The 26,628-nt window shown below is 36.6% G+C and overlaps 1 protein-coding gene across 6 annotated transcripts in view; it reads right to left on the bottom strand.

Moving 5' to 3' along the window:
• LOC142499600 (sodium channel protein type 2 subunit alpha) overlaps positions 1-26,628 on the bottom strand; it is a 173,870-nt gene that overhangs the window by 33,441 nt on the left and 113,801 nt on the right. For 4 of the 6 annotated variants that reach the window (XM_075609173.1, XM_075609174.1, XM_075609171.1 and 1 more), the window contains 10 exons: positions 25,683-25,746; positions 24,775-24,916; positions 24,402-24,608; positions 22,923-23,216; positions 19,558-19,938; positions 17,173-17,308; positions 16,807-17,045; positions 14,172-14,345; positions 13,536-13,892; positions 12,376-12,855 (listed from right to left, as the gene is read on the bottom strand). In XM_075609173.1, coding sequence (XP_075465288.1) covers positions 12,376-12,855; positions 13,536-13,892; positions 14,172-14,345; positions 16,807-17,045; positions 17,173-17,308; positions 19,558-19,938; positions 22,923-23,216; positions 24,402-24,608; positions 24,775-24,916; positions 25,683-25,746 — 2,474 coding nt within the window. The remainder of the gene's footprint in view (positions 1-12,375; positions 12,856-13,535; positions 13,893-14,171; positions 14,346-16,806; positions 17,046-17,172; positions 17,309-19,557; positions 19,939-22,922; positions 23,217-24,401; positions 24,609-24,774; positions 24,917-25,682; positions 25,747-26,628) is intronic. The other 2 variants (XM_075609175.1, XM_075609176.1) reach the window with 1 other exon arrangement.

Below are 26,628 nucleotides of genomic sequence, written 5' to 3'. Positions count from 1 at the left end.
TTAGAAAACCACCGCTTGATTAGCTACAGTAGTTATAATCAAGGGTCTTTAACACTTTATGCTGTAAACAGTAAGAGAAACCACTGAATGAACTGCTCTTAGCTACTGTACATGAATATCAAGCGTTCCCCGGGTAAGATGTTCTTAAAACAAACTGTTTTCAACTCATGGCATTACTTATATACAGTATAATCTCTCTATTCTGTTGGTAGTAAAAAGAAATGAGTTACATAATTTCTGGAGATGATTTTCTTAATCCTCAATTAATTTATCATGTAGAAAGAAATGTTAAAAGAATAAACACAAAAGAGCTCATTTATCAAAGTCTGCAAGTGTATTTGGGATCAAGTTGCCCAGTTTATACTCCTGGACTGCATTCTCCAGCAGGAGTCTATGAGGATTATCTATTAAACTGCGCCTGTACCAATCTGGGTCCTATTGCATGGGAAGTCCCATTGAAGTCACTGTTTATTGAATAACTCAGCCATCTCTTTCTCTTGTTCTCTGGGGTGGCAGAGCTCACCATCTATTTCTTATGTTAATGTACCAGGGCCACTATCGTGGCCCATTACTTATATGTGACGGGGTAAACAATGCTACATTTGGCCCTAAAGAAACAGCACTATCAGTCTACCAATCAAAATATTTCTGAGCACTTTATATTGGAAGTTGGGCTGAAGGTTCTGCAGTTTGGCTCCAGACTATATAGTTTCAATGTCTTGTTCTCACAATCCTAGGAAATACGTTGGGCCATATTTACAGAGAGATGCCAAGATATAAGGCACTTTAAGGCCTATTGATTTCATGTTCTTTTTCAAATTTCACCTATTCGCTACATTTTTGGCAGAGGCTCACATTGCTCAAAATGTTGCCACAATTTCAACAGAAGTGGCAATTTTGTCAGCATTTTGCCAAAATGTTGCCAGAATTGAGGGAAAATGGCAATATATGAAAAACCATGTGACTTTGCAGATTGACTTATTGCTTGGCAAACATATTGTGAGAAGTTTGCAGATTTTTATACTTTTTTTTCCTTTGCGAAAACTGAACACATTTTGCCTGGCTTGCAAAGTCCAGATAAATGTATCTTATCTCTGCCACTTGGTGAATATATGCCCTTGTCTTAGGGCTGCAAATTCATATGGATAAATAAAGTATTTCAATGTTATTTAAGACACTGTAGTACTACTGCTTTCAATGTGGGCTTTAATAAACACATGAATGAGTGTCAACTTTGCAACAACTGTTTGCACAAAGGTTAACTTAGAAAGCCTTAAACAAGATGAGTTCAGTTAAACACTCATTATTTCTATGTTCTTTTTAATAATAATTTTTAAAAATTCACATTCTCTAGAATGGTAACGCCCTTTTTCGTTTAATTTTAGATATTTAAAGATAGAACTGAATTACTGAGTAGGCTGGATTAGTAATTAACACTGCTGTGTGTAAATGTATGCGATCTGACATGAAATTAAAGTACCCACTTACTGTACATGGATGAAAACACAATTCAGTGAATGTAAAAATAGAATATATAAAGAGTGACGTCATATCACACAATCATCTCTTGGATGTTAATACAAATCAGGGTAATGTGTGTGTTCTCACTATGCTATTAATGCTTGCATCATTCCCTTATGAATAGAATTTCTGGCAATACAGTATGCTGCAGCAAAAGCAAAGGTTATTAAACTTAAAATGCAAAAAATAAATACTGGATAATGTTCTCCACGTGTTCCTAAAACAAGTACAAAAAACACAGTGGGTTAATGCTGAATGCAACATAATATGGGAACATCATGATTAGAGAATATATACATAAACATCACAGATATTTAAATTCAATGCTTATATACTTCATTTTAATTATTCAGCTTTATATACTATATAACAAAAGCCAACAAAAAAAGAGCAAACTGTTGCAATAATATACAGCACCTCATTAATGGAGTTATAGATTAAGGGCCGTTATGGGGTAAAGCACCCGAACAAATGTTAACACCAATTCAAGTCAATGGTAGTTAAGGCCCTTTTGAGGTTGTTAATCCACAATGGACTGTAGTGAATCTGCCGCTAAATTCTACCGGGTCATGGAACACAATGCAGTTCCTCATCGACGCTGAGGAGGCGACAACAACACAGTACTATATATTTCTAACAAGCAAAAAATTAGTCTTACAGTTCTCTTTTAGTATACATAACTACTGTGTGTTTTGAACTCAAGACCATACAAAAATGTTTTTGTGACCGTTAACCACTCTGAATACTAGAGGCAGGGGAAAGCTTATTGCTTGATATATGCATATAAAATACTTAATGAAAGTAGGCTCGGCTATATTTTACTCTCTCTAAAAAGAGGGAGTTTAACTTTAATACCATCAAAGGAGGATGAACAGATGTCAGTGTTTGTCATTTAACATGATTCTATAAAAACTTCCACATACATGGATAGAGTATGATCTTTGTGAAATTTCAAAGATTTATTAATTTACGCCTTTTTTACATAAGCTGTAATCTAATTTTAAGACAATGTATCTCAATTGGATATAACCTTATAACTATAAGACTGGCACTTTCACATATGTTTCAGTTTTGGTCCTAATTTTTTTTTTGCTTTTGCTTTTACCGAATCTCAATTGTTTTGAGATTTAAAAAAAAATGTTGAAAAACTTTCCCCTCCCATTTGGTTGAATATGTTTAAACTTCAAACTTTTTGAAAAAGCCCCAAATAAAAGATGATTTAATTTAGCAAATCACACAAAAAAAACCCAACAAATCAGAGAATGAGTCTTTGTTGGTTCAAACTGAACGTCAAATAATGGAACTGCACAAATTGAATGCCAAATCCCTGAAGTTCGTATTTAAACCTGCAAAGTGCCCCTCCTTACTATAACAATTCAATACTGTAACTTTCTTAATAAAAACAACAGTTAACGGTTTTAACTATGGAAAGAAAATGTACTTTTCCATTCTTAAGTTAGTTTGAGGTATCCAAGTATTTCAAAGTTAACATTGTATTTCACAGAAAATGACACTGTGAAATATCAAAAATCAGTGGCCCATAAAAATGATATTTAAATTAACTTGGTTCATCTAACTGCAAAAGTGCATATTGCAAATGTATTCTATTGTTAAAGAACACAAGTATAACTTCACATACAAACACGTATATGTCTAAAAAGTCAGCAACACAAAAGACAGATTTACTGGGCCCTTATATACCAGTATGTAAATGGGTCCCATGGTGAAGCAACGCATTTGATGGCTTGTTCTACCATGTGTTTACCGCACTTATGACGTAAGACATTTGGGGACTTTTTCCCCATGGTACGTTATCAATTCCATTTAAGGGTCCATGGAGTACTGTGAGAAAAACATCCACAGAAGTCATAACTAAGTGGCAATTTAAACCATCTGATTGGATATTAAGAAAGAAGAAAATCAACGATGAGGTTGGTTCCTGGTGGGACAGGATTGCATTAGATTACAACAAGCAATCAGGCCATGGATTAGTCCTCTGTTGAGAACTCGGCTTATATTTTTAGCAGTGCATATTTTTTCATTTTCTGGGGGCGGGGGAGCTATGAAGAGGCGATGATATGCATTATAAGTATTTAAATGCACAGTGTTCCTAACCATTTCTTCTGTTATCGTAACTGTGATCCAAAATTTGTAACAGTCACAGGTATAGAACATATCTTGATAGACTTGAGGGGCGGAGATAGATATATATATAAAAAAAAAAAGCTCTGTAGGCAGGAAACATACTGGATCTATAAATTGCAGACAATAACCCCTGTAATGTTATATATATTTTTCACATTCTTTAGATTTCGTATATGCCCCTTTAAAAAACAGAGGTGTTTTTTTTTTTTTTTTTAAATAAGTGGTCACTTTAAAAAATAATTTGTGAATAAAAATAAAAGAAACATATTTCATCCAAAGAACATTTAATAGGGTGTTATACAATAACGTTATTTATATTTTTTATTGTATATTTGTTTCAAGTCCTCAAACAGTACATTTCCAAACATATTCTATTGGCATTAATATAATTATAAAGCTATATTTCAATCATCGTTTAAATATAGGGTAGATTTGTATATTTATTTTGGGTCTAATAAAGGATTAATTTTAATTATATTGTTAGTCAACATGTATTGCTATACTCATCTATCTATCTATCTATCTATCTATCTATCTATCTATCTATCTATCTATCTATCTATCTATCTATCTATCTATCTACATATATATATATATATATATATATATATACACACACGTAATTTCTCCACATTGTTTTACAATGTTAAATAAGTGTAAAATGTATTGCTTATAAGTACAACACAGAATACACTACTTTTTAATGTTGTATTTCCATTCAATGATTACAGATAATGCAGCATTACATATTCTGCCATATTTTTTTATTGCAATATTTAGCTAATTAGGACATTAGTGGTTGCTATGGTATTTTTACAGCATAAAAAGCAGTCATATAATGATAATACTATCCCTTCATGAAGAGAACTCTATTCTCGGAACGTGTTGGGAAAGGCATTGGAGAAAGCAGATCGCTACTCAGCCAGATAGGCAGATCTGAGAGCCATAACATCAGCTGCTACAGTATGTACGCAAGGAACACAATGCGGAAGTCACAACCAGGAGAACGCCAGCATGGGAGAGCTGTACATCTACATGCTTTTGTGATTAGTTAGACTGCTTTTATCTATTCTTAATAAATAACATTACCTACTACGCTATGGAGGTTTTTTCTTCTTGTGCTTCGTTTTTCTTTTATGGATGGGCAAGTAGGATGTATCTATCATTTACCCCATCAGTACAAATAAGGCTACCAAGGCTCCCCTTGAGAGAGCATTGGTAGTCTTACGAATACTGAAGCGGTTAACGACCCCAGTATTCTACAGAAATGTTTGATGTGTGTGTGTGCATATATACACACACACAAACACACGGGAGGCTCCGTCCAGCGCTGGAAGTTGGGGACCGGCCAGAGATTAGGTCAAACATCTGGGCGGGTGGTGGAGTTGAGGGGGGTGAGAGTCAGGACCACCAACAAGGGGGGTCTGCCATGGTTGGCGTCCCAGGCCCCATGAGTCAGGGGGCCCGGCCCCCCTGCGTGGCTGTGCCCGTTATATATATATAAAAAAAATCAGGAAAAAAAAATGGCGGCGATTCCCTGTGTGCATGCACATAGCCGAGGTCCCGGCGCACATGCGCAGGGAAGCAGGGTGTCACCCACCCAGTCACCCACCCAGTCACTTACCCACCCAATCACTCAGTCATAACCAAATACTCAGTCATCCACCCAACACCCACTCAGTCACCCACCCAGTCACTCAGGTACCCACCAACCCAGTCACTCAAGTCACCCATCCACCCAGTCACCCACCCAGTCACTCACCCACACACACACACTCAGTCACTCACCCACCCATCCATCCATCCAGTCAGTCACCCACCCAGTCAGTCACCCACCCTGTCACCCACCCACTTAGTCACCCACTCAGTCACCCACCCAGGCAGTCAGGCAGTCAGTCACCCACCCAGGCAGTCACCCGCCCACCCACCCAGGCAGTCAGTCAGGCAGTCAGTCACCCACCCAGGCAGTCAGTCAGTCATCCAGGCAGTCAGTCAACCAGTCACCCAGGCAGTCAAGGCAGACAGTCAGTTACCCACCATGGCAGTCAGTCAGTCACCCACCCAGTCAGTCACTCAGTCAACCACTCAGTCAGTCACCCACCCAGTCAGTCACTCACCCAGTCAGTCAAGTCAGTCAAAGTCAGTCACCCACCCAGACAGGCAGTCCCCTGTCTTTTGTTGAAAATATAAAAATAAACAGGTTGCATTGTAATTTTTTTTCCGTATTACAATAAGAAAACAGTTAAGTAAAAGTTGGCAGCCCTTGGGAGAGTGCAAGGAGGTCTATAAGAGAAAGAGGTGGAGGGACTCACAAGGTCGCTGACAGGTGGGCCCCAGTGGAAGCTCTTGTCCTGGGCCCGAGAAAGCTGTCAGCAGATATATCCTGAGGTGAGAAGTCAGGCCTCCCCCAGGGGGAAGGTGGAAGGGCAATGCCTTACTAGTAGCCTATATGTCATGTAATGAGTAGATAATGAGGATAATATGAGATTTTAGGATTATTGGTTTGCATAGGGGACATGAAGGTTTGCATGACGCATGCTTTCACGACCACCATAGTCAACGAGTATTTAATAATGGAAGCCTTTCCCCTGAGATACCTGGAAAATGTGTCAATTAAAATATGTAAACATTTCAGAATGCATGGAATTGCACAGCCAGAACCAAATAGCATAAAACTCGTGTGGACCTGCGATAAGGGCTTAATAAATACAAAAAAATGCAAATCTGTGCAAAATGCCTGTTTGCACTCAGAAATGCACTTATTGAAGTAAATGAATAGGCCCCTAAGGATCACTCAATCTGAGAAAGGAGTGATGTATTCTGCTTAGCAGCACATGAGATTGTAGAGTAGTTGTGCTGACAGGAATACAATTCCTGGGTCTTCTATTATAGTACTTCTTTTCTTCTAACAGCATCATAGATGTGACACCTAATTCCAGTTTAGAGGTGGGGACTATGAAAGCCTCGGTCTGAACTGGACACCAATATTTATTCAAAATTCCCGATTTATCAGCATACAGCAAGTACAAATATCACGTGAGCACATTCACGTGTCTCAGACAGGTCTGCAACCCTGCTTTTCCTCATTATCTCTTAGCATACAATGCTTCTACAGCAGCCAAGGATTCTGAGAAATGACATGCAAACGAGCATTCACAGTGTCACCTTTTGTTTCAAATTCATTTCAACATGGACACCTATGAGCTTATGCCTGCCGCATTACACAGCTTTTCAGCACAGTCTGTGTTAAAGAAGTGCATAGCCAGTGAACCCACTCACAGACAGCTATTTCGACCCACCATAATAGTCATGCCTTGATGTGGCTAGCAGGCTTATAACGCTTTGTCCAAAGGGTTTAACTTAATGACCCTTTTCCAGGAGAATATATAGCTATTTCACTGTGTATTTTTGGATGTAGCTTTGGTCTTTTCTGTCTTTTCTTGTATACAATATCATAGTAGTAAGAGATATAAGATAATTCAGCCAAGTATTTCAGTTACAAAGCTCACTTACACATAACTTATTTACACAATCATGAATCTTCAAAAAAATATATACTTTTTTCCAGTCAAAATTATACATGCTCTTGCGTCTTTTAACTGGTGATTTTATAAGCAGCACAGATTTAGAGCATGCATTAAACGCCGAGGAGGAATTAACACAAAAAAAAAATACCTCTAAGAAACATCATTATTGGGGTCGCAAAAATAAAAAGTGTTAAGAGTTGACATTGCCAGTCTCGCCAGACCATGCTGTGACGTGAGTCACATGACTCAGCCCAATAGCTGTGCATGTTTTTTTTTTATTGGATTGCAATGGACAGGCAAAGGACACAGCTGAGTTGCATGCAAGCCAATCAAAATTCATTGTAATCAGATATTATTTGGGATAACCTTAGTAAATGTGGTGACACGTTGTTATGCCTTGTTAAAAAGCACCAGAGCTGCATTCTTGATTGATCCGCTTGATTTTACCCCTGTGAGAAGTAAGAAGGGCAAGCAAAAAAACAAAAAAAAGGTAAAATTAACAGTATCCCTAACTTTCTACTTTGAGATAACTTGTAAACGTGTGAAGTTTTCTGTCAATTTTGTTACCAATCTTTCACAAAAAGACATTAATTTAAGGTGTGTTTACATACACATACTGTATGCTCCTTTTTCAAAAGAATTAGAGGTACTAAAACCACAGTCTTACTTATTTATCAATAAATATAATTTCTATAAAAAAAGAGTGCTTACATTTTAAAAGCATATCTTACATTGAAATATACAGCCAATAAAGTTTTCATCAGAACTTCTAGACATGTAAATTCAGTAGTAAACATGGAGCTAGTACAATTGATTCCAAAGTTTAGACCAGAAGAAACAGTTAATAAATAAATCTATTGAAAAGCATCTGTGCAGTCATAGAAATAGGGTGTTACTGATTGGAAAACAAGCTGAATTATCCTATGCTTAGCTGTGTTTTCATCATAGTTCGCCACTGCAAGCTACTTAAAACTTGAACCATTTTGCAGTGTTAAAGCAGCAGTCCATGTTTGTCATTGAAAAAATATTTTGCAATTGTATCTTATTTGAACCAGGGGGTCTCCTGGAGATGACCTGTTGCACTCAAAGCTCCACAAACCCCTCATTGCTGAGATGTTTCATTTAAAATCATCCACCAAAAAATTATTGCCTGCGACAAACATTATAGGATCAGGGTCAGCTTCAGCCCAGCAGCCAAAAGAAAGGTGCAATATTATCTGAAGGTGTTGTTACAGCTTTCATTTAATGACTGCACTGCCATCTTTGTATGTGCAGTACTGACAAAAAAGGAAATAAATATTCCAGAATTCCATCATTCAGCCCCCTGGTTTAAACACCATAAAAGAAAATACTTTGTTTCGTGAGGGATTGCTTTTTAATCATCTTCAGTGTTGCTTTGTTGCACTCTCTTTACGCCCTGAAGCAGATAAATGGCACTGTTGATTGATTTATCATGTATGTTGTACTCTTTTGACCATTTTATGTGCAATATTTGAACCTTGCATGGATGTTCAAAGCATTTTTACAATGTGTTTACTTTATGCTGCAAAGCACTTCTTATTGCAACAAGGTTAACTATATGTTGCACTGTATACCACAGAAAGGCAAGAGAAGCTATTAACTATAGAGTATAAGGATTGATGATGTTTTAAATACAAGGGGCCATTTTTCATGGCTAAGTCCATTTATGCTAGCTCACTGTACATGATTTTGGACATACTGTATAGTATGACTACAATAAAGACATTTCAAACATGAGGATTAAAAGGCATCTTAGTGGAAGCTTCAAACTACAGTATCAAGAAGGATAGACAATGATTGATCAAGGCTGACATACTGTATGCCCCATGTAACAATAAATGGTTTTTATGCAAGTTAGATTTCTCATTTACATCTAAAACCGTGATTGCTTCGGATGTCTGTTAGCATAGAACCCAGTCTTGTTGCAGATATGAATTTCCATTGATTAAAACTTTAGATTGAATACATTTACATTGGTAATTTTTCTGATACACATTTATTTTTCAATTAAGTACAACTGGGTATTTTTACTTATATACTGTACTGTAGCATACCACGCTATTAGTAAGCATCGTCAGCGCATTTAAAATGTAATAGTCCCCTTTGTTATTCCTGTGTATTTTATATGATGTTACACATTTCACCCTGCATAAGGTTTATATGCACAGCTGTACAGGAACTTTGCTATCATTAGATAACAATCAGATAACTATATAACTACTTAAAAAAAATCTTTAGAAATATTGTATATTGTTATGTGTCATATCCCCGTCATTTTTAATTTATCATTGACAGAGAAATGTAGTAATCATTTTCTGAAAGCAACCTTGTTTCTTATTGGTTCAAACCATGTAATTACAACCTCTGGTGCCATTTTCAGGTTAGCTTTCCACTGCATTATTAATATTCTATTTTATTTGTATCGCGCCAACATATTCCACAGGGCCACAATGTGGGAGGGAGAACAATACTATTGCATAACCAAAAGAGTACATATAAGTTAGGACAAAGTGAGACAATAGGAAGGAGGTCTATGCACTTAGGGAAACTCCCAAACACTAGGTAAATGGATGCCAATTGTTCATAAACTGGTCTTGCTTGTGAAAAATCAATGTCTCATACTGTATATACGTGTCTTTATTTTTCTACTAGCTGTGGATCATGCTATCTCAGTCAAAGTCATATTGCAGCCTTTGTAAGATGTAAAAAATGAGACTGTGGAACAGGTGAACTGCTAAAGGTGAACCGGAGAGGATATCTATCTGTTGGTGTGATCCAGGATGGTGATACCTTGTTGGTGGTGATTATATCACAAATCGCTTGAAAATCTATTACTTTTGTGAGTGTTCTTAATCCCCTTGTCCTTCCTTTTCATATTAAATGTACTTTTTTTTACACTATGGGATGTGCGCTCTCTGTTCTCTTGTTTCTACAGATTTCTGCTGGAATTGGTTTTCCATCTGAGAGCAGCCTTGGATCCCTGGACTTACAACTTGTCCCTATTTTGAACTATTCAGGACTCAACTAAGAGTTGGACTTTCTGCATACTGTATGCTTTGTTTCATTTATATGTATTATTTTTAAGTTTTTACGTGTATTATCACTTTTGATGGCACAAAATATTTCTTTAGATTAATAATTTTTTTCACACTATTTCACAAGTATTAGTAAGTATAATTTTATTTACATTGATATATATAACACTGTTCACAAGTGGCTCTACTCAATTTTCCTTTTTATATATATATATATATATATATATATATATATATATACTGTATATATATATACACACATACAGAAACATGTGTTATTGGACATATTGCGAAACTCATACAGAATATGCGTAGGTTCCTGTTTTAAAGGTTGAATAAATGAATTGCCAAAATATTACAGCCCTACTGCATGTCAGACACTGCAGAAACAACCAAAAAAGTGTTTAGTTGGCTGAAAATTACAAAAAAAAATATCTGCACATTAACTACAGATTTTATACAGTATGTTGCTCATTTATTCATTGCATAGGACAATTTATCCCCTGTTAGATGTTCAATATCACACAATGATATATCATGATTCATCTGTGATCAACTTTTTATATACAGTATCATGGTTTGACACTGAACATGTGACATTCAAACATTTAACGAGTGATCACTTTTAAACTCTGAATTTGATCAGGACATGGTACATACATTGGACAGTTAAAATACAGATAACTGGATGCTTCTGCTGGATTATACATTGATCACTATGAGTACATGTGTACTTTACATTTAATGGAACAGGGACTATTTCTTACACAAAGCATAATTCCTAAAGTATATGACATTAGACGTGGGCAGATTTCTCCCTTAGCACTCCTGTACTTGTACTTCTTTTGTTAAATGCTGCTGCACAGCTAATGCCAAATGTTGTATAAACAGCGTGCTCTTAAAAGTAATACATCATAAAGGTGCTAAGGAAGTATACTCAGCAGTATTTACTGCTGTAAATAAATATTTGACTTTCTTTCAAATACACTGCAGTAACTGTCATCTATTTAACTCAATATGTTCAATATTCTTCAAATAAACAAAACTGGGAATGAAAAATGAGCATTTTAAATCATATTGTAAGTACAGCTATTTCAAATGTTTCTTGTGATGAACTCTTTACTCCCAAGAAATATGAGTGGATACACATTTTATTTTTGCTCGTGTCTTTTTTCAGTGAGATACTTCACAGGCTGTGATACCTTTAAATGGATCAACATAACAATTGCACAAGCTTTTACGCCTACAGAGGTCTCTTCATCAGATGTGAAGAGACCTGTGCAGTCTCTGAAGCTTATACACTAGAAAACCCTGTATATACAGTATGATATGTTGGTCTATTAAAAGTTATCACAGTCTATAAAGCATCTTACTCTTGCTGGGACCTACTGTATATGGCTACTAGCACCCTTCAATGTCTGTATCAGTCATACAATTTGTGCATCATGTTTCTTCCATTTGATGCCGATGTTAAGCCATCTCAAACCTGGATGCTTTATTGACTCAAAAAAAGAGAAAACTTGTAGGGGCTTATTCTGCAAGGTGTGATAGCGCAGATGGCGTGCTATCGCATGAAATATCCCAGTGACTTTAATGGGGCTTTTCATCCAAATAGCACGTCATCTGCGTTTATAACACCATACAGAATAAGGGCCATGGAGCAGATGCAGAATATTATATGATTACACCAAATCTCCTCCTACAATATAAACATTTCCCAAAATCCCTCACTAAAGCAAAATATTCTAAAGCTATCAATATTGATGGGAAATGCCTTGCCATTACATTTACACTAGGACAAGGAGACAAAAGTTTAAACTACCTCTCTTAGGCTATTTCCCACATGCCGTATAGGCATCTTCCCCTAACTCAGGTAGATTCCAGCTTCATTCTTCTCAAGGGAATTCAGGAAGGACAATTTCAGATTGCATATTTTATTCCTATCAAGTGAATGGAGCACTTCAAAACAAATTGAATAGGGGCCTTATAAATAACTTGAAACAATCATTTTTTTAGATATAATAATAAACAAATACAAAATACAAAACAGAACAAAAGATGACACCACCATACTGAATCCACGTTAATTCATAAACAAATCATAACATAATATTTTAAAACCATACCTCTTTGCTTTCTTCCAGGTCAGATTCACTGCTAAAGTCTTCTGCATTTAAATTTTCAAAATCCGATTCCCCAACAGCTATTGGTACTGTAACAGTGAGGCTTGCGTTATGTATAAATGACATGCAATCACTCTCGTCGATAATGTACTTCTCCATGCTGCTGCCTATGCCACTGGTAGTTCCATTCCCACCTTTGTGATAATCGAGGTCTTTATTTATTTCAACTGCATTATGGTTAAAATGGCAGCTTTCTTTTTTGTTACGTAGCTCCTCAAGCGGTTTGATTTCGTCTAGAGCTTTTTGCTTCCTAAGAAAGGCTTTTTGGATGCATTCACGTACTGTTTTTTTACCAAAATCTATTCCCTTTTGTATCCTTCCAACAGCAATCTGAAGATTATTCATTTCATTGTCATCATCTGTAGCTGTGAGGTTATCCGAACTAAAAGAGCTCAGCAACAAGGCCAGGAACAAATTCAAAACCTAAGCAGTGCATAAAAGAAATGAGTTGTTAATATTTCTTACAAATGTTTTATTGATCCTTTGAAAGTGTAGATCATATTTACTTGTTTCCTTTTCAAGAATAAAATACACCGAATTAACAGCCAGCCTAAAGGTTATAATTATGGTTACATTCGTGTTCTTCTAATACAAAGCACATATTATGCGGTCAGAAGATACTACCATTAAATAGCAAATCTCTAATGTCCCTAAAATCAGACAAGGTATGTGAGAATATAGTGATTACCCACATATCTTTGACACCATTTCATGGTATGCCTAAGTACTGTAAACTGAACTGATTTCCCTTAGAGGAGTTGGGTGATATAGTATGTAAAATATATTAGACTAAAATAGTTACATTTCAATTATTTTGTCTAGTTTATGTCAGTAACGTTATTATGTCACATGTACACGTTTATTAAACTTATTTACTGTACTGTATCTGACAATGTGTTTAACCATGTGGATGCAAAATATGTAAAATGTTCAGCATTGTGTAGAATATTTATTCAGTGTTGTGTACCCAGTAGACTGTCTCCTATAAACATCATGTTTAACATATTTATACAATAATTGACAATCCAGGAGAAGTATATCTAATATATATAAAAACCTACGAGAGATCTAACAGGTATATAGATCTTGTAATCTTCACTTACCACTAGATTTCCAATGACCATCACTAACATAAACACAAGGAGGCACATGGATTGTCCTGCCACCTCCATGCAGTCCCACATGGTCTCTATCCATTCTCCACATAGCACTCGGAACACAATCAAGAAGGAATGGAAAAAGTCATTCATGTGCCAGCGAGGAAGCTCACAGTCTTCTGCAATTTTACAGACACACTCCTTGTAGCTTTTACCAAACAGCTGCATACCAACCACAGCAAAAATAAAGACAATGATGGCCAACACTAAGGTCAAGTTTCCCAAAGCTCCCACAGAGTTGCCAATGATCTTTATCAGCATGTTCAGTGTAGGCCAGGATTTTGCCAACTTGAAAACTCGAAGCTGGAAAACAAAGACAAGATTACATCTTGACCGACCAATCTGAATATATGGGCGCTTATAGTGTACACAGGCACTGGCAAGTGCTCATCTCTATTTCTAGAACAGAGAGACACATGTTTCTTATAATACTGCTTGGCATATTTGTCGCTGATAGGGGTGATTAATTCCCAACCAATTATATTTGCTCACACTTTGTATATTTAAGCATATCATATAATGATTCTATTTGATGATGCTATGTTATATACAGAACACAACAGTACATGTGAATTATCTTACCAATCTGAATGACCTAAGAACTGATAAGCCTTCCACATCAGCAAGACCCAACTCCATCAAACTAAGGCTTACAATGATACCATCAAAAATGTTCCAGCCTTCTTGGAAATAATAATATGGATCCAGGGCAATCAGCTTAAAAATCATTTCCGCTGTAAAGATTCCAGTAAAGACCTACAGTAGAATTGAAATATATCTTGTTAGTCTGATTAAAAAAATACAAAAATAAGGATTTCAATTACATACTGTACAGATGTGATCAGCATTACTAACCACATGAATGTGCTCCAGTACGTTAAGAAAAGTCGCCCCATGTAAAAGGCAAAATCTGAACAATTTATCATGATTTTTGTTTCAGTTTTCTTTTAATTCCGAGACAGTGTGTCCGTCAAGTTTTCACTACTGACATTCAAACGAAAGGCTCTACACCTCTACAGCTTCTTGTATATGTATAAAATGTTGGGGAAAAAACGGTTCATTACATTTTCTTTATTTATTTATTTGATTCATGTTTTAATTATTGTTTATTTTTTGTTTTTGTTGAACGAAAGAAGAGACATAGGCCCATATTTACTAAGCACTGCCATTCCATTAGTGCCAGAAGATATCATTCACTTGAAGAGGCCAAGATACACGTAAGTTCATAAACGTAGGGCTCAGAACGCCCGATCTAAAAAAAATTGACAGACGTTGGTTTCCCTGAGTTTAACAGAGATCCCCACAGCTTGTTTAATGCAAAAACAATGGCCTTTAGTGCATTGATTAGTATATAGCTAACGTGGTGCTAGCCAGCGAATGCCAGGATAAGACGCGGCGTGAGCTGCTAGTCGTGTAAGCAGCCATATATAGGTATTTATTGCAACCATTTATTTATTTGATATCTATAGTAAATATATATGGACCCTACATGCGAAGATAATTCAGGTGCAGGCAACGCAAAAAAGTATGGAGAGATATATGATGGGTATTATTCGAACTAATAAATGGGTTCAAAATCAAACAAAAATCTGTGCCATCAACCCAAGAGTGAATAGATAGAAATGGTAGTAAGTGATTCATATCGCAAGACGAAATGATTACTGTTGGACAAAGATGGAACTCAACTGAATTCCAAGAGAGATTAAAAGACCAAGATGACAACCACCACTACATATATCTCCAGCACCATGGGTGGAAAGTAAACAGTTATGAGCAGAGCACAGGAGATGAGCAAGGGCATTGTGAAAAATCAAAGCCGATACCCTGTATAGGGAGGAGCAGGTGAGTTGAGAGCCTTGAAGGTAGCAAGGAGACTTTTGTAGATTATCTGGAAAATTAGGGAAAGCTATGAAAGGGATTTAAGGACATGAGCAGGGACAGTTTTATGAGAAATGAAATTATTCTAGCAGTACAATGTTGGACAGATTGCAAAGGAGAAAGTTTCAAGGAAGGGAGGCCTGTTAATAGTAGGTTACAATAATCCAGAATAATTACAGATACAGATTATCAAGGGAGACCCTGTAATTCATCCTACGAAAGGCAATAAGGTTTCCCTGAGACGCTTCTGAATTTGTGAAAAGTCAGCTGTATGCCTCCTAAAATGCCTTTGTGGCCAATGTTATGTGGGTCATTTTTATCTTGAAAATAAGAAGACACAATGTTTCACAGTTGCTGTGGCAAGTGTTGGAACAGGTGGTACTACAAAAGAGAGGCGGAGATAGAGAAAGAGAATTATACTGGATAGCTTGCCTAGACACTATATGCTCTAAAGCAGGGGAGCCCAATATTTTTCCCCTGAGCCCCCCTGCAGGCTGTCCTCTCAGCGCGTCCCCCTCCCTCCCTCCTCCTTACCGTGGTTCCCGGCGTCTGGGCCTCATGACGTCACGTTGCCATAGCAACGTGACATCACATGACCCCGCGGCGTCATTTGACGCCACGTTGCCATGGCGATGCATCTCCAGATGCCGGCTGAACCACAGTAAGGTTTACAGAGGCCTTCGCCGCTTCCCCAGCACTTCATTTCAGTGCCTTCGGGAAGTGCGCGGGGCCTCTGTAAACCCTGCGTCCCCCCGCAGTTAATCTCTCTAAAGCAGCGTTTCCCAAATGGGGATCCAGTAATAGCTTCATTCAACACTGTATTTAAGTTACTGGATGCAGCATAACAAAATGATCCATTCTGTCAGGATATGAGGCTGCTGTCATCGTATTAACACCTCTGCATTGTGAAATGTTTTTTCTTGGATTTTGTGTTACATAAATATTAAGCAGGTAAATATATGTTCTGATTTCTACCTGTTTTATTCTCATAGGTACATGGTTTGTGTCTAAACTCAGGAATGATTATTTTACTAGGAAAAACAATTAATAATACAATCCAGGGAATTGGGCTACAGCTTGGAGCTGGTGTCTTTTCCACCAAGTGATGTGTGACTTGTTCATTGTACATGTTTACACCATCATGCTTGTACTTTTCTTAAGTGTCCATGTTATTTTTTGATGAACTAACATCTTTGCAATCGTACGTGGATATATCATTGGTGTCATACACAAATATTAAATCAATACAATTTTTAAATATAGGATACTACTGTGTGCAGCAAAATGAAATTACAATAGAATATAGAACCACGGTAACTACAATTAGATTTAAACTTACCAGGTTTCCGACTGTGAGTACATGGCTAAAGTGGTTAGTCATGGGATAATGCTCCATTGCCATGAATAGCGTGTTTAAAACGATACAGATAGTAATTGCAAGATCTACAAATGGGTCCATCACAACTATTTTTACAACGTCCTTTATTCTTAACCATTGTTCACTGCAGTTCCAGATTAAATAGGTGTTTGCAAATTTATACCAACATGGTGGGCACTTCTGTCTGGACTCTTCAAGTTCTACAAAGAGGTAGGAGAATAGTATATTTTGTCAATTCTAAAGCCAGATTATTAAAATGTTCTTTCACTCTCAAAAAACCCTGTAACAGTTTAACATTTTGAGAAAAAAACATTGTGAACATTGTACCTTCCATTGTGTTGGTCAATATACTGGCTACACTTAGTGCTCTTTGCCTCATGGATACAGGATCTTCCAACAGATCCATCGGCACGTGGTAAGAACTTGTCCTTCTTTTCCTCACCTCTGTCTCAGTCGTGGTGCCCTGCAAATAAAATATCAATTAAACTATGATATATACAAATATGACAATTTAATGTACTGTAATTCTGCAATTGTATGTTTCACTGTGAATGTTGTTGTCATTTGTCTTGCATATTAGGTTGATCTGGAAGATATGTTGGTTATTATAAATAACCAGTCATATTGTTTCATATGGTCTCTAGCTACCGTGCAGAATGATCCAGAAGCATCTATGATATTAGAACATTTAACATTTAGAATGAGTAGAAGCATTCAAATGAGTAATGGAAAACACAATCAAAGCATATGTCTTTCATATCTATCTATCTATCCAATAGTTATGTTTATGGTGCAATATATCAACGTTGCACCACTTTTTATTGGTTGGGCATTGGCATTTTTTGGATTGGTTGTGGGGGGGAGGGGGGGGGCTTCAGCCCTGAAGATAAGAACAGCTTTCATCATGGGTGGGCTAAGTAGCCCCATTTTATTACAGGTCACGATTGATTGCCAATGTGGCTATCAAGGCCCCCTTTGAGAGGGCCTAGGTAGCCACATGGACAATAACTGGGTTTATCTTTTACATTTATTTTTTTATTATTTGTAATGTTTTTATTTTTTAATACGTCTTCTCTGGGTTTTGGAATGGGTTTTTGGGTGTGGCGATAGCTGGGTGATGGGGGTAGTTATCTCAGGTAGTCTAGTTAGGGTCCTCCAGAGGGTGGGGGGGTGGACTGATAGGAGTTAACCCCTTGTTTGCCTTAGCAGTTAGTAAAACATTGCATAGCAATCCCTTACTAGCCACTAAGGTAGCCAAGAGGGATTGGTAGTGTCGTTTGATTGTGTATTAACCCCTTTAATGCTTGTGGTATGCCATAGTAACCAAAGCATCAAAAGGGTTAATGTAATTTCTACCATAGGCTTCTGTAATAATAGATATCACAGAAGTCTATAGTAGAAATTATTAGTAATTCTTCCCGCGATGCAGGAATGAATGTGTTATTAACGGTTGCGTTAATTGCTGCATTGCGTCTATGGGTAAAATATCGCACACGGTAAATTATTACCACAATCTTGATCACTTCCATCATAAAATTGCGATAATAGGACCCAGTATTTTTTTTTAACCGGGTGCCAGATTAACTTGTTTTTAATGGAGGTTGATGTATGTAGGCATCACAGTTTACGATGCCAGAACAATTCATGGTTATTTTAACTTGATGGTCTCACTCCTGATGATTCACAATTATCAAAGTCTGAAAGAGCTACAGCTGTAGACAAGGTTATTGCACTCGCACATAACACAGAATATCACTGATGTTTCTTCGTATTCAATAGCACTGATAACGCAGAATATAATATCCCATCAGCGAGTGCAATGTCCTTGGCTACATTTGTATGTTCAAAATGCCTCTAAGCTTCAATAAAAAGAAAAAACATATTGTTTTCTGAAATTTAAAACAAACCTCATAACTTGTAAATTTATTGTACTGTTATACCCCCTTTACAAAATATGCAGATATGTTAAAAATGGAAAGCAAATAAACACAAATGATTAAAACAAAGAGCTGTGCGAAATGTGGGCGATTAAAGAGTAACAGTATGAACAAACAGCACATGGTAATTAACAAATATTCTGATCATACATGGTTTATCAAATTGTCCCAGACAAGCAATGCTTTGGATCAAAATGGCACAGTTGTACACAATGAATGTAAATGGGATTAGTTACAATGATCTAAGAAGCTTGGGAGATGTATGCTGAGAAACTAATCAAGACATGTTTCTGGATTGCCAGAAAAGTAAATGAAGCAAGCTTGTTTTATTTTATGGTATTTTGGTTGCCTTCTTCTGGATCAATATATTGTAGATGCAAATATAGGATAAAGTATCTGTCGTCTAAATTTAGCCTAGATTGAACCTCATCTACTATGTAGCTATGTAATAATAATGCAGATGGTGTGAGCTTACATGTACAATTTGAGTAATAAGTCAAGCCTGCGTGCTCTAACGTGCCTTATTTAGATAAAGTAACATTCTCAATGAGAGTTCCAAACAATCTTTTTAAAATATGTGCTTTAAATTATATATTTTTTAAAACAACCACAAAATGACTACACAGTCATCTTTGTTCCAAAATGTGTAAATATTTTAAATACATTCAAATATAGAGCAACCAGGGAACATTCCCATTGGATCCTGTTCTGAAGCATTAACATCTGGGGTGGTAAAAAGACACCACCATATCTAAACTATTCAAAACTTCCTTACATTGTCATCAGAAGCTGGTCTATCTATTATCACCTCTGGCAGAAGTAGTCCAACAGGCGATGTCGGAGCTGATGGACCACCGAGCAGGGAGACCACTCCATTGCAATCCACCGTGCTGTGCATCTTCCCGTTCACTGGAAGCACTGGCATGGTCTTGGATGACTTACTGGCCTGACTTATATTACTGTTGCGCCGTTCTTCTTGTCTGGGCGGTAGAAACAATGAACCTCTTCTGCTCTCGTTGTCCTCAAAAGTGCTGTGTTCATCATCTGCAAAGTCATTTTCCGACCCCACATCCTTCGCACGATTTCTAAAGCTAAACAGACTGACTCTACTATTGCGCCTTGGGGAAAACAAAGATCCCCGAATGCTCAACAATGACTGAAACCAAACAAAAACAAAAAAAACCTGTTAAACCCACATCAATATGAATTCATTTTTCAATTAAGTATTTTTTTCAAAGTTAACTATGTTGGCAGAATGTAAAGAATTGTTCCAGTAAGATGTTAGAACATCTTGTTTCAGACAACCCCTTAGATCCATGCAAAATTACTTTATTTTCTTGTTTCAGAGTAAATCTTTACATGTGATTCACAATGTCCAGGAAAATGTGCCTGGAATTCATGTTTAGCCGATCCATGTGTGTTTGTGCAGTGTAGGACAAGAGACCCAGAAGCTATCTGTGGCTTTCCTGGAATCGTATTCTGCACTCTTGTCAAAGCATCTTTTTCTCTGTTATGCAAACTACCGGTAGGACATTCCACTGTGTGGTTTTTTTTTCTGAGCAGGTAAAATACAAACCCGAGAAAGGTTCTTTTAACAGCTTATATTGTACACACTGTACATTCTCATAAAAAGCAGAAACATGGCATTCGTATTCTATTGGATAAATCTATAATTACCTAATATACTGCTTTTTATGTGAACCATATGTAATACCTTATCATAAGGGTTCCTATAATACCTCTCACTTTGTAAATGCTGCAAGCAGGAACAGGAAACAATCTCCATTTAACTATAGAAGTTTACTACACAATAAGCCATGCCTCATGTTCACATTTATTTGGGGATTTTTTTTAATGTTTATTTTATTGAATACACAATAAAGTAAAACAATATGTAAAAATTTGAAAATATTAGTAAAGCCAATTTTGATGTATTACTTAATATTTATTTGCATATAGAAAGATGGAACTGAGTACCAATGTCATTAATAGGTAAAATATTAAAATATATTACATTAATTAGCGTATTAGTTTATTAGCCCATAAAATACAAAATGCCAGGTTTAAAAAATAGATAAATGACTAATTAAACTTCTACTGAACGAGATATTTTTTACCAAGTGGTCTGGACATTCCCGTCTTTAAAATGTATCAACTCGCCCATAATTTAAGACAAGTTCTCCAATTGAATGTAAAAAATATAAATAGTTTAAAAGATTGTGCAAAATTGGAATGTAACATATTTAGTAATATTTAGTTTCTCCTTATTTTTAAGCTTTAATTATAAGCCCCCACACCGCAGAAAATACAATCCTATTACAGCAAGAAGTAGCTATCTGTGGGAATTGCTTTGTAAATGGTTTGATGGATCTCCTTACCCAAATCTTAGCTCATCATTTTGGGTAAATCCTTTTGAATAGAAACACACTCATTTATTTTTACCATCTTGCTTTTCTAAAGATATTATCATACTGACATTTAAAAAATAAAATAATAATAATAATTATATATTCTGTACAGTATATATATATATATATATATATATATATGTATATGTATATATATATATATATATATATATATATATATATATATATATGTATATATATATATATAACCCATAATACTGAGTTAAGTTATGGTGAGTAAAAAAAGTGACAAAAACCCTCCACAGGAAAGCAAATATGCAAATATAACTGTATGCTCATCTGCATGTCTTAGGCAGGTCTGCAACCCCGCCTTTCCCCATTATCACCCAGCATACAGCACTTCCACTGCAGCAAGGGATTCTGGGAAATGACATGCAAATGAGCACACAGTGTCACTTTTTGCCTCAATAACCATTTTTAACATGGTTCCCTATAGGCTTAAGCTTGCTGCATGGTCACAGCTTTGAGCACAGCCAGGGTTAAGGTGCATAGCCTCTCTTGCATTCCCAGTAAAATCAACCCCACACTGATGAGACCCATCAAGGTCGAAACAGCTGTCTGTGGGTGGTTTTCTGGGTATGCACCTTAACCCTGGCTGTGCTCAAAGCTGTGACCATGCAGCAAGCTTAAGCCTATAGGGAACCATGTTAAAAATGGTTATTGAGGCAAAAAGTGACACTGTGTGCTCATTTGCATGTCATTTCCCAGAATCCCTTGCTGCAGTGGAAGTGCTGTATGCTGGGTGATAATGGGGAAAGGCGGGGTTGCAGACCTGCCTAAGACATGCAGATGAGCATACAGTTATATTTGCATATATATATATATATACATGTAGAGGTATCAGTACCGTGTTAGCCGAGCTTCAATAATCAAAAAATAAATAGATGATACCGTTCTGTGGCTAACGAAATGCTTTTATTTGTGCGCGCTTTCGAGATACACTGATCTCTTCCGGCGATGTTACAATGAATGAAGCAAAAGATATACTTAAAAACAGTGTCTCTTGGAATGTTATCTGTGCTGTTCCTTCCCCCGGTGTGGATGTGTTTTATGGCTAGAGGTGTCAAAATGATGTGTATGCACACACAGCTGTCTCTCACACATACTAATACTCCTTGTTTTTCCATCCCTATACACCAATAGGGGCCACTTAGTATCCACACACTTTTAGTTGTGCTACAAACTTTCACATTTCCACACCCACCCACACCATTTATATCCACTCCCACTCCACACACACCTTGTGTAAAGCACTGTATATACTGTGGGCTCTCCATTCATTTTTATTCACACTGATACACATACACACTCTTTCTTCACTTGCTTTCAGTAACCTTTTGACACCTCTAGCCATAAAACACATCCACACCGGGGGAAGGAACAGCACAGATAACATTCCAAGAGACACTGTTTTTAAGTATACCTTTTGCTTCATTCATTGTAACATCGCCGGAAGAAGAGATCAGTGTATCTCGAAAGCTCGCACAAATAAAAGCATTTTGTTAGCCACAGAACGGTATCATCTATTTATTTTTTGATTATATATATATATATATATATATATATATATATATATATCCTGGAATTATGGTCCAATGGACCTGTTGGCCATATTTGAAGCAATCGTGGTTGAGGAGGTCTGGCCTGCCACACGCCAAAGGTCTAGGAAAAAAACAGTGTTTAGAAAATGTTATTAAAATTAAAACAGTACCTGGTGGGGGGAAGACATTTTTTTTTCATAGGTCAGCCGATTTCCTTCAATGGAGAAACGGAATCCTTTCTTTTTGATACTTGTTTCTGATTCAGACTTTGGAAACCTCTCAGTATCCCCTTTCTCGTCACTTTCACCCAGCTCCTTCTGTTTTTTTTTCTTTTTCCTATTACTTCTGTCTTTGGCGCTTTTTGTGCTTAGTTTGGAAGCCTCTGAAGAGCTCTCTGACAGTTGGTCAAACCCACCGTCTTCACTGAAATCTCTTGATTCATTTAGTGTTGCTGCAATTGCCGCCTGCCAGAGATGAACAGATATTAGTTTTTAACATTTACTACAGTTTACAAAATGATATCTAGTATATATCAGTAGTACAAAACGGTCCTATAACGCCGTGCTTATAGTGCCAGCGACGGAGACACGACAAAACAAATGTATTGCCGCCGTCGTGTGCGCTTATAGTAGATGCGACGTGACGGTATGATGGAGTGACGGTATGATGGAGCGACGGCTTGGTCGCGATCACTGGAAGTCAAGTCAATTTGATTTTTCCAGCGACCACAGCGTGATGTCACTGTTGCGTCGCTGTCGCCGGCACTATAAGCACAACCTTAGAGACCTTGTAGCTCTGGCCTAAAAGACCAGTATATAATAGCATGTTACACATGAAAGAAGTTAGAAAGAGAAGAGGTAGAAAACTTTCAGACTGAAGCTTTACTGTGTACATGGGTTTATTCATTAAGAGAATATAGACTAGTTTGTATTTGGATTACTGACCCAACTATTGTCCAGTGACAAACTTCATATACTGATTAAAAGTTTACAAGTATACAACAGTTTTCTGATAAGAGATTGAATTTCCAGTTAGTATTTTGTTGAAAACCTCAGTTTAACCCCTTCTCAATTAGATAGTAGAGATCTTATTCAGTTGGTATAAACATAAAGTACCTTATTTACTAAGCAGCCTTCTTTACATGAATGGGCTGTACAGTTTTATGGAAGAAGACTGCTTAGTAATTACAATCCAAAATACATGTCATAACAACATTTCATATTCTGGTGGAGATTTTCCCCATACCAATATCCCAGAGAAACTATAGCAAGAGGTCCCAGCCTTAAACCAACCTGCAATCTTACCCATTCACTGCTAGAGCGGTCTACATCTCATGTCCTAAATATCAGTAATAATTACCATATTAGTTCTTCTCCACAATTGTGGTCATCGTTTGTCAGTGAATGGGGCCAGCAATGTTTTTTTTTTTAACTTTCCTGTTTCAGAGGGTCGAATACTGTATGAGTTCATATTCAACATTATTGTATCTTAATTTCTTCTGGCGAACAAAAGTGTTTTGAACATTATATTCTACCTTAATTTCTTTACTGCCAAATGTACCTAAAAAGTATTGTATATTTGGCTCTTATAGTATTAAGCACCTAATAACATAAGCATGTAAATGAATCTCCTTTCATATTATACAGTACCTGGGCTTCTTCTTGCTGTTTTTTTAATTGTTCCAGCATTTGTTGAAATTCAGTTTCTTTCTTCTCTGCTTCTTCTAACGTTGCCTGATTCTGTTCTTCGTAAGCCATGGCTACCACAGCCAAGATCAGGTTCACCAAGTAGAAGGAGCCCAGGAAAATTACCAGCACGAAAAAGATCATGTAGGTTTTGCCAGCAGCACGTAGCGTCTATAAGAATACATGTTTTGAAGAGATATTAAATAATGAAGTGAAAATAGTCATAATGTGTGTGTGTGTGTGTGTGTATATACACAGTATATAGGTATATATCTATTTTTCTTTATTTAAGCTGTTAAAACAAAAATTGGAGCTTGATATTCTAAAAAATACTCACCAATTGATACAAGTTTTCCCAGTAGTCTTGAGTCATCAGCCGAAAGAGGGATAAGAACGCCCAGCTGAATGTATCAAAACTTGTGTAGCCATAATTAGGGTTTTTCCCAGTTTTTACGCATGTATATCCTTCTGGACATTGGCTAAATAAAACAACGAGAAATAATACATATATTCACTTAATAAAGGAGGAAAAATGTAAAAGCAAACTTGGATAAATTGTTACTGAAAATAGATGACCCATTCCATTCATATGTTAAGTGACAAGATCCCCGTTAGCTGATTACATTTGGGTTGCAGCCAGCAGAAATGATGACCTCCATTGGCCTACTTGGTAAAATGAGACACAACACAGGAAAAGAATAACACCATATTTGATGTGGGAGAAATTAAGTCCCAGTGTTTGCTCCTTGTGAAGTTGGTCTCTCAATCAAGAAATCTGCAGAAAGCCGCATACACTAGAAGTTCCTGTGAGGGCAACAGCTATAACTATATGCTGGAGCTGGGGTCTACCTGTTCTACCGCCATACAATCTTGTTCAGTCTAGTACTGTAGCTGCTTTGGCAATATTTCCAGTGTTGACAATAAGAAATATTTCAGTTAATTACAGCTTTAAACATACAGTATTTAGAGGGATGGAAGCATGCATTTCTGAGTGCTGTTTGAGATGCACACTTTGATACATCCTTTCATACCACTGTATCAAACAATTACACTTGTAACTGTTCCTTAAATCACTTCCTACTGTAGGTCGTTCACAGTCACAACTAGAGAAAAACTGATGCAAAACACCCTGATAAATTGACTCAAGGGAGAGTAATATGATCTTTGCTTAACATCACAGTGCACATTTGTGATCCTCAATGCATTATATATAACCAAAAGACACTGTTAAAAAAATGTTCTTACCCTGCATCTGAATTGTTACCACAGAGCAAAAAGTCCCTCTGACCTTCCAATCTGTAAAAATGACCTGTTTAGAGAAATACGTATATACTGTAAGTCATTCCTGTTCATTTTTATTATTCTATTAAACCAGAATTCCTTTAGCAAGTTTGTTATGTTATTGTTTCTTACATTGTATTTTAAGGTAGTGTGTAAGAAAATAAAAGACATGTTATCTTTAACAAGAAAAAATTACAAATAGTTCTTCGATAAGGAATCACTCGGGAGGATTAAATGGCATAAGAGGCAGGTGCTATTTTTAAATGGGTTGTCTCGTATATTTCTTCATTGTCTTTTAGAATAAAACTAATTTGTGGATTGGAAGAGTGCAACCCACTCCTGATCAGTGTTGTATTTCCTCCTTGATTAACATTCCCTAGCACATAAAGATGCATGGATTATATAATGACCATATAAGCAGTCCCAAATTATACAAGTATTTAAAATATAATAAATTCCCATAAATGAAATAAAAGAAGTGCAAAAAAAAATGAAACAGGAGAAAATGGCTGTACTCACCATAATTACTTGAACCCCCATCCCAATTAAAATTACCCCAGTGTAGCTAAAAACACTGGACAACTTTCAGACATTTAAAAAAAAAAATTAACTAGTTTAATCATAATAAATATAAATTGCCATTAACACAATGTGATCCTAAATTGCACTTCACGTTTAAGATTTGATTTTTATTTGATAAATCTTTGCAGTGCCCAGCCTTTTCTGTTGAATTGCTGTAGATGTAAGCCATTGCTAAATTATAGCATGTAATACTATATGTATACTGAATAGAGTATGTGTCACAGTAAGAACTTATTCTGGACAATGGGTGACATCCCTTACCTACATATTCTCTGTCCTTCAGCAAATATGTTTAGGACTTCAATTCAAGAGGAACACTGCAACAGGT

The sequence above is a fragment of the Ascaphus truei genome, chromosome 7 (genome assembly GCF_040206685.1).
Source record: "Ascaphus truei isolate aAscTru1 chromosome 7, aAscTru1.hap1, whole genome shotgun sequence".
NCBI classification, from domain to species: Eukaryota; Metazoa; Chordata; class Amphibia; order Anura; family Ascaphidae; genus Ascaphus; species Ascaphus truei.
The sequence above is the reverse complement of the archived record's forward strand: the minus strand, read 5'-3'. Positions and strand labels throughout refer to the sequence as shown.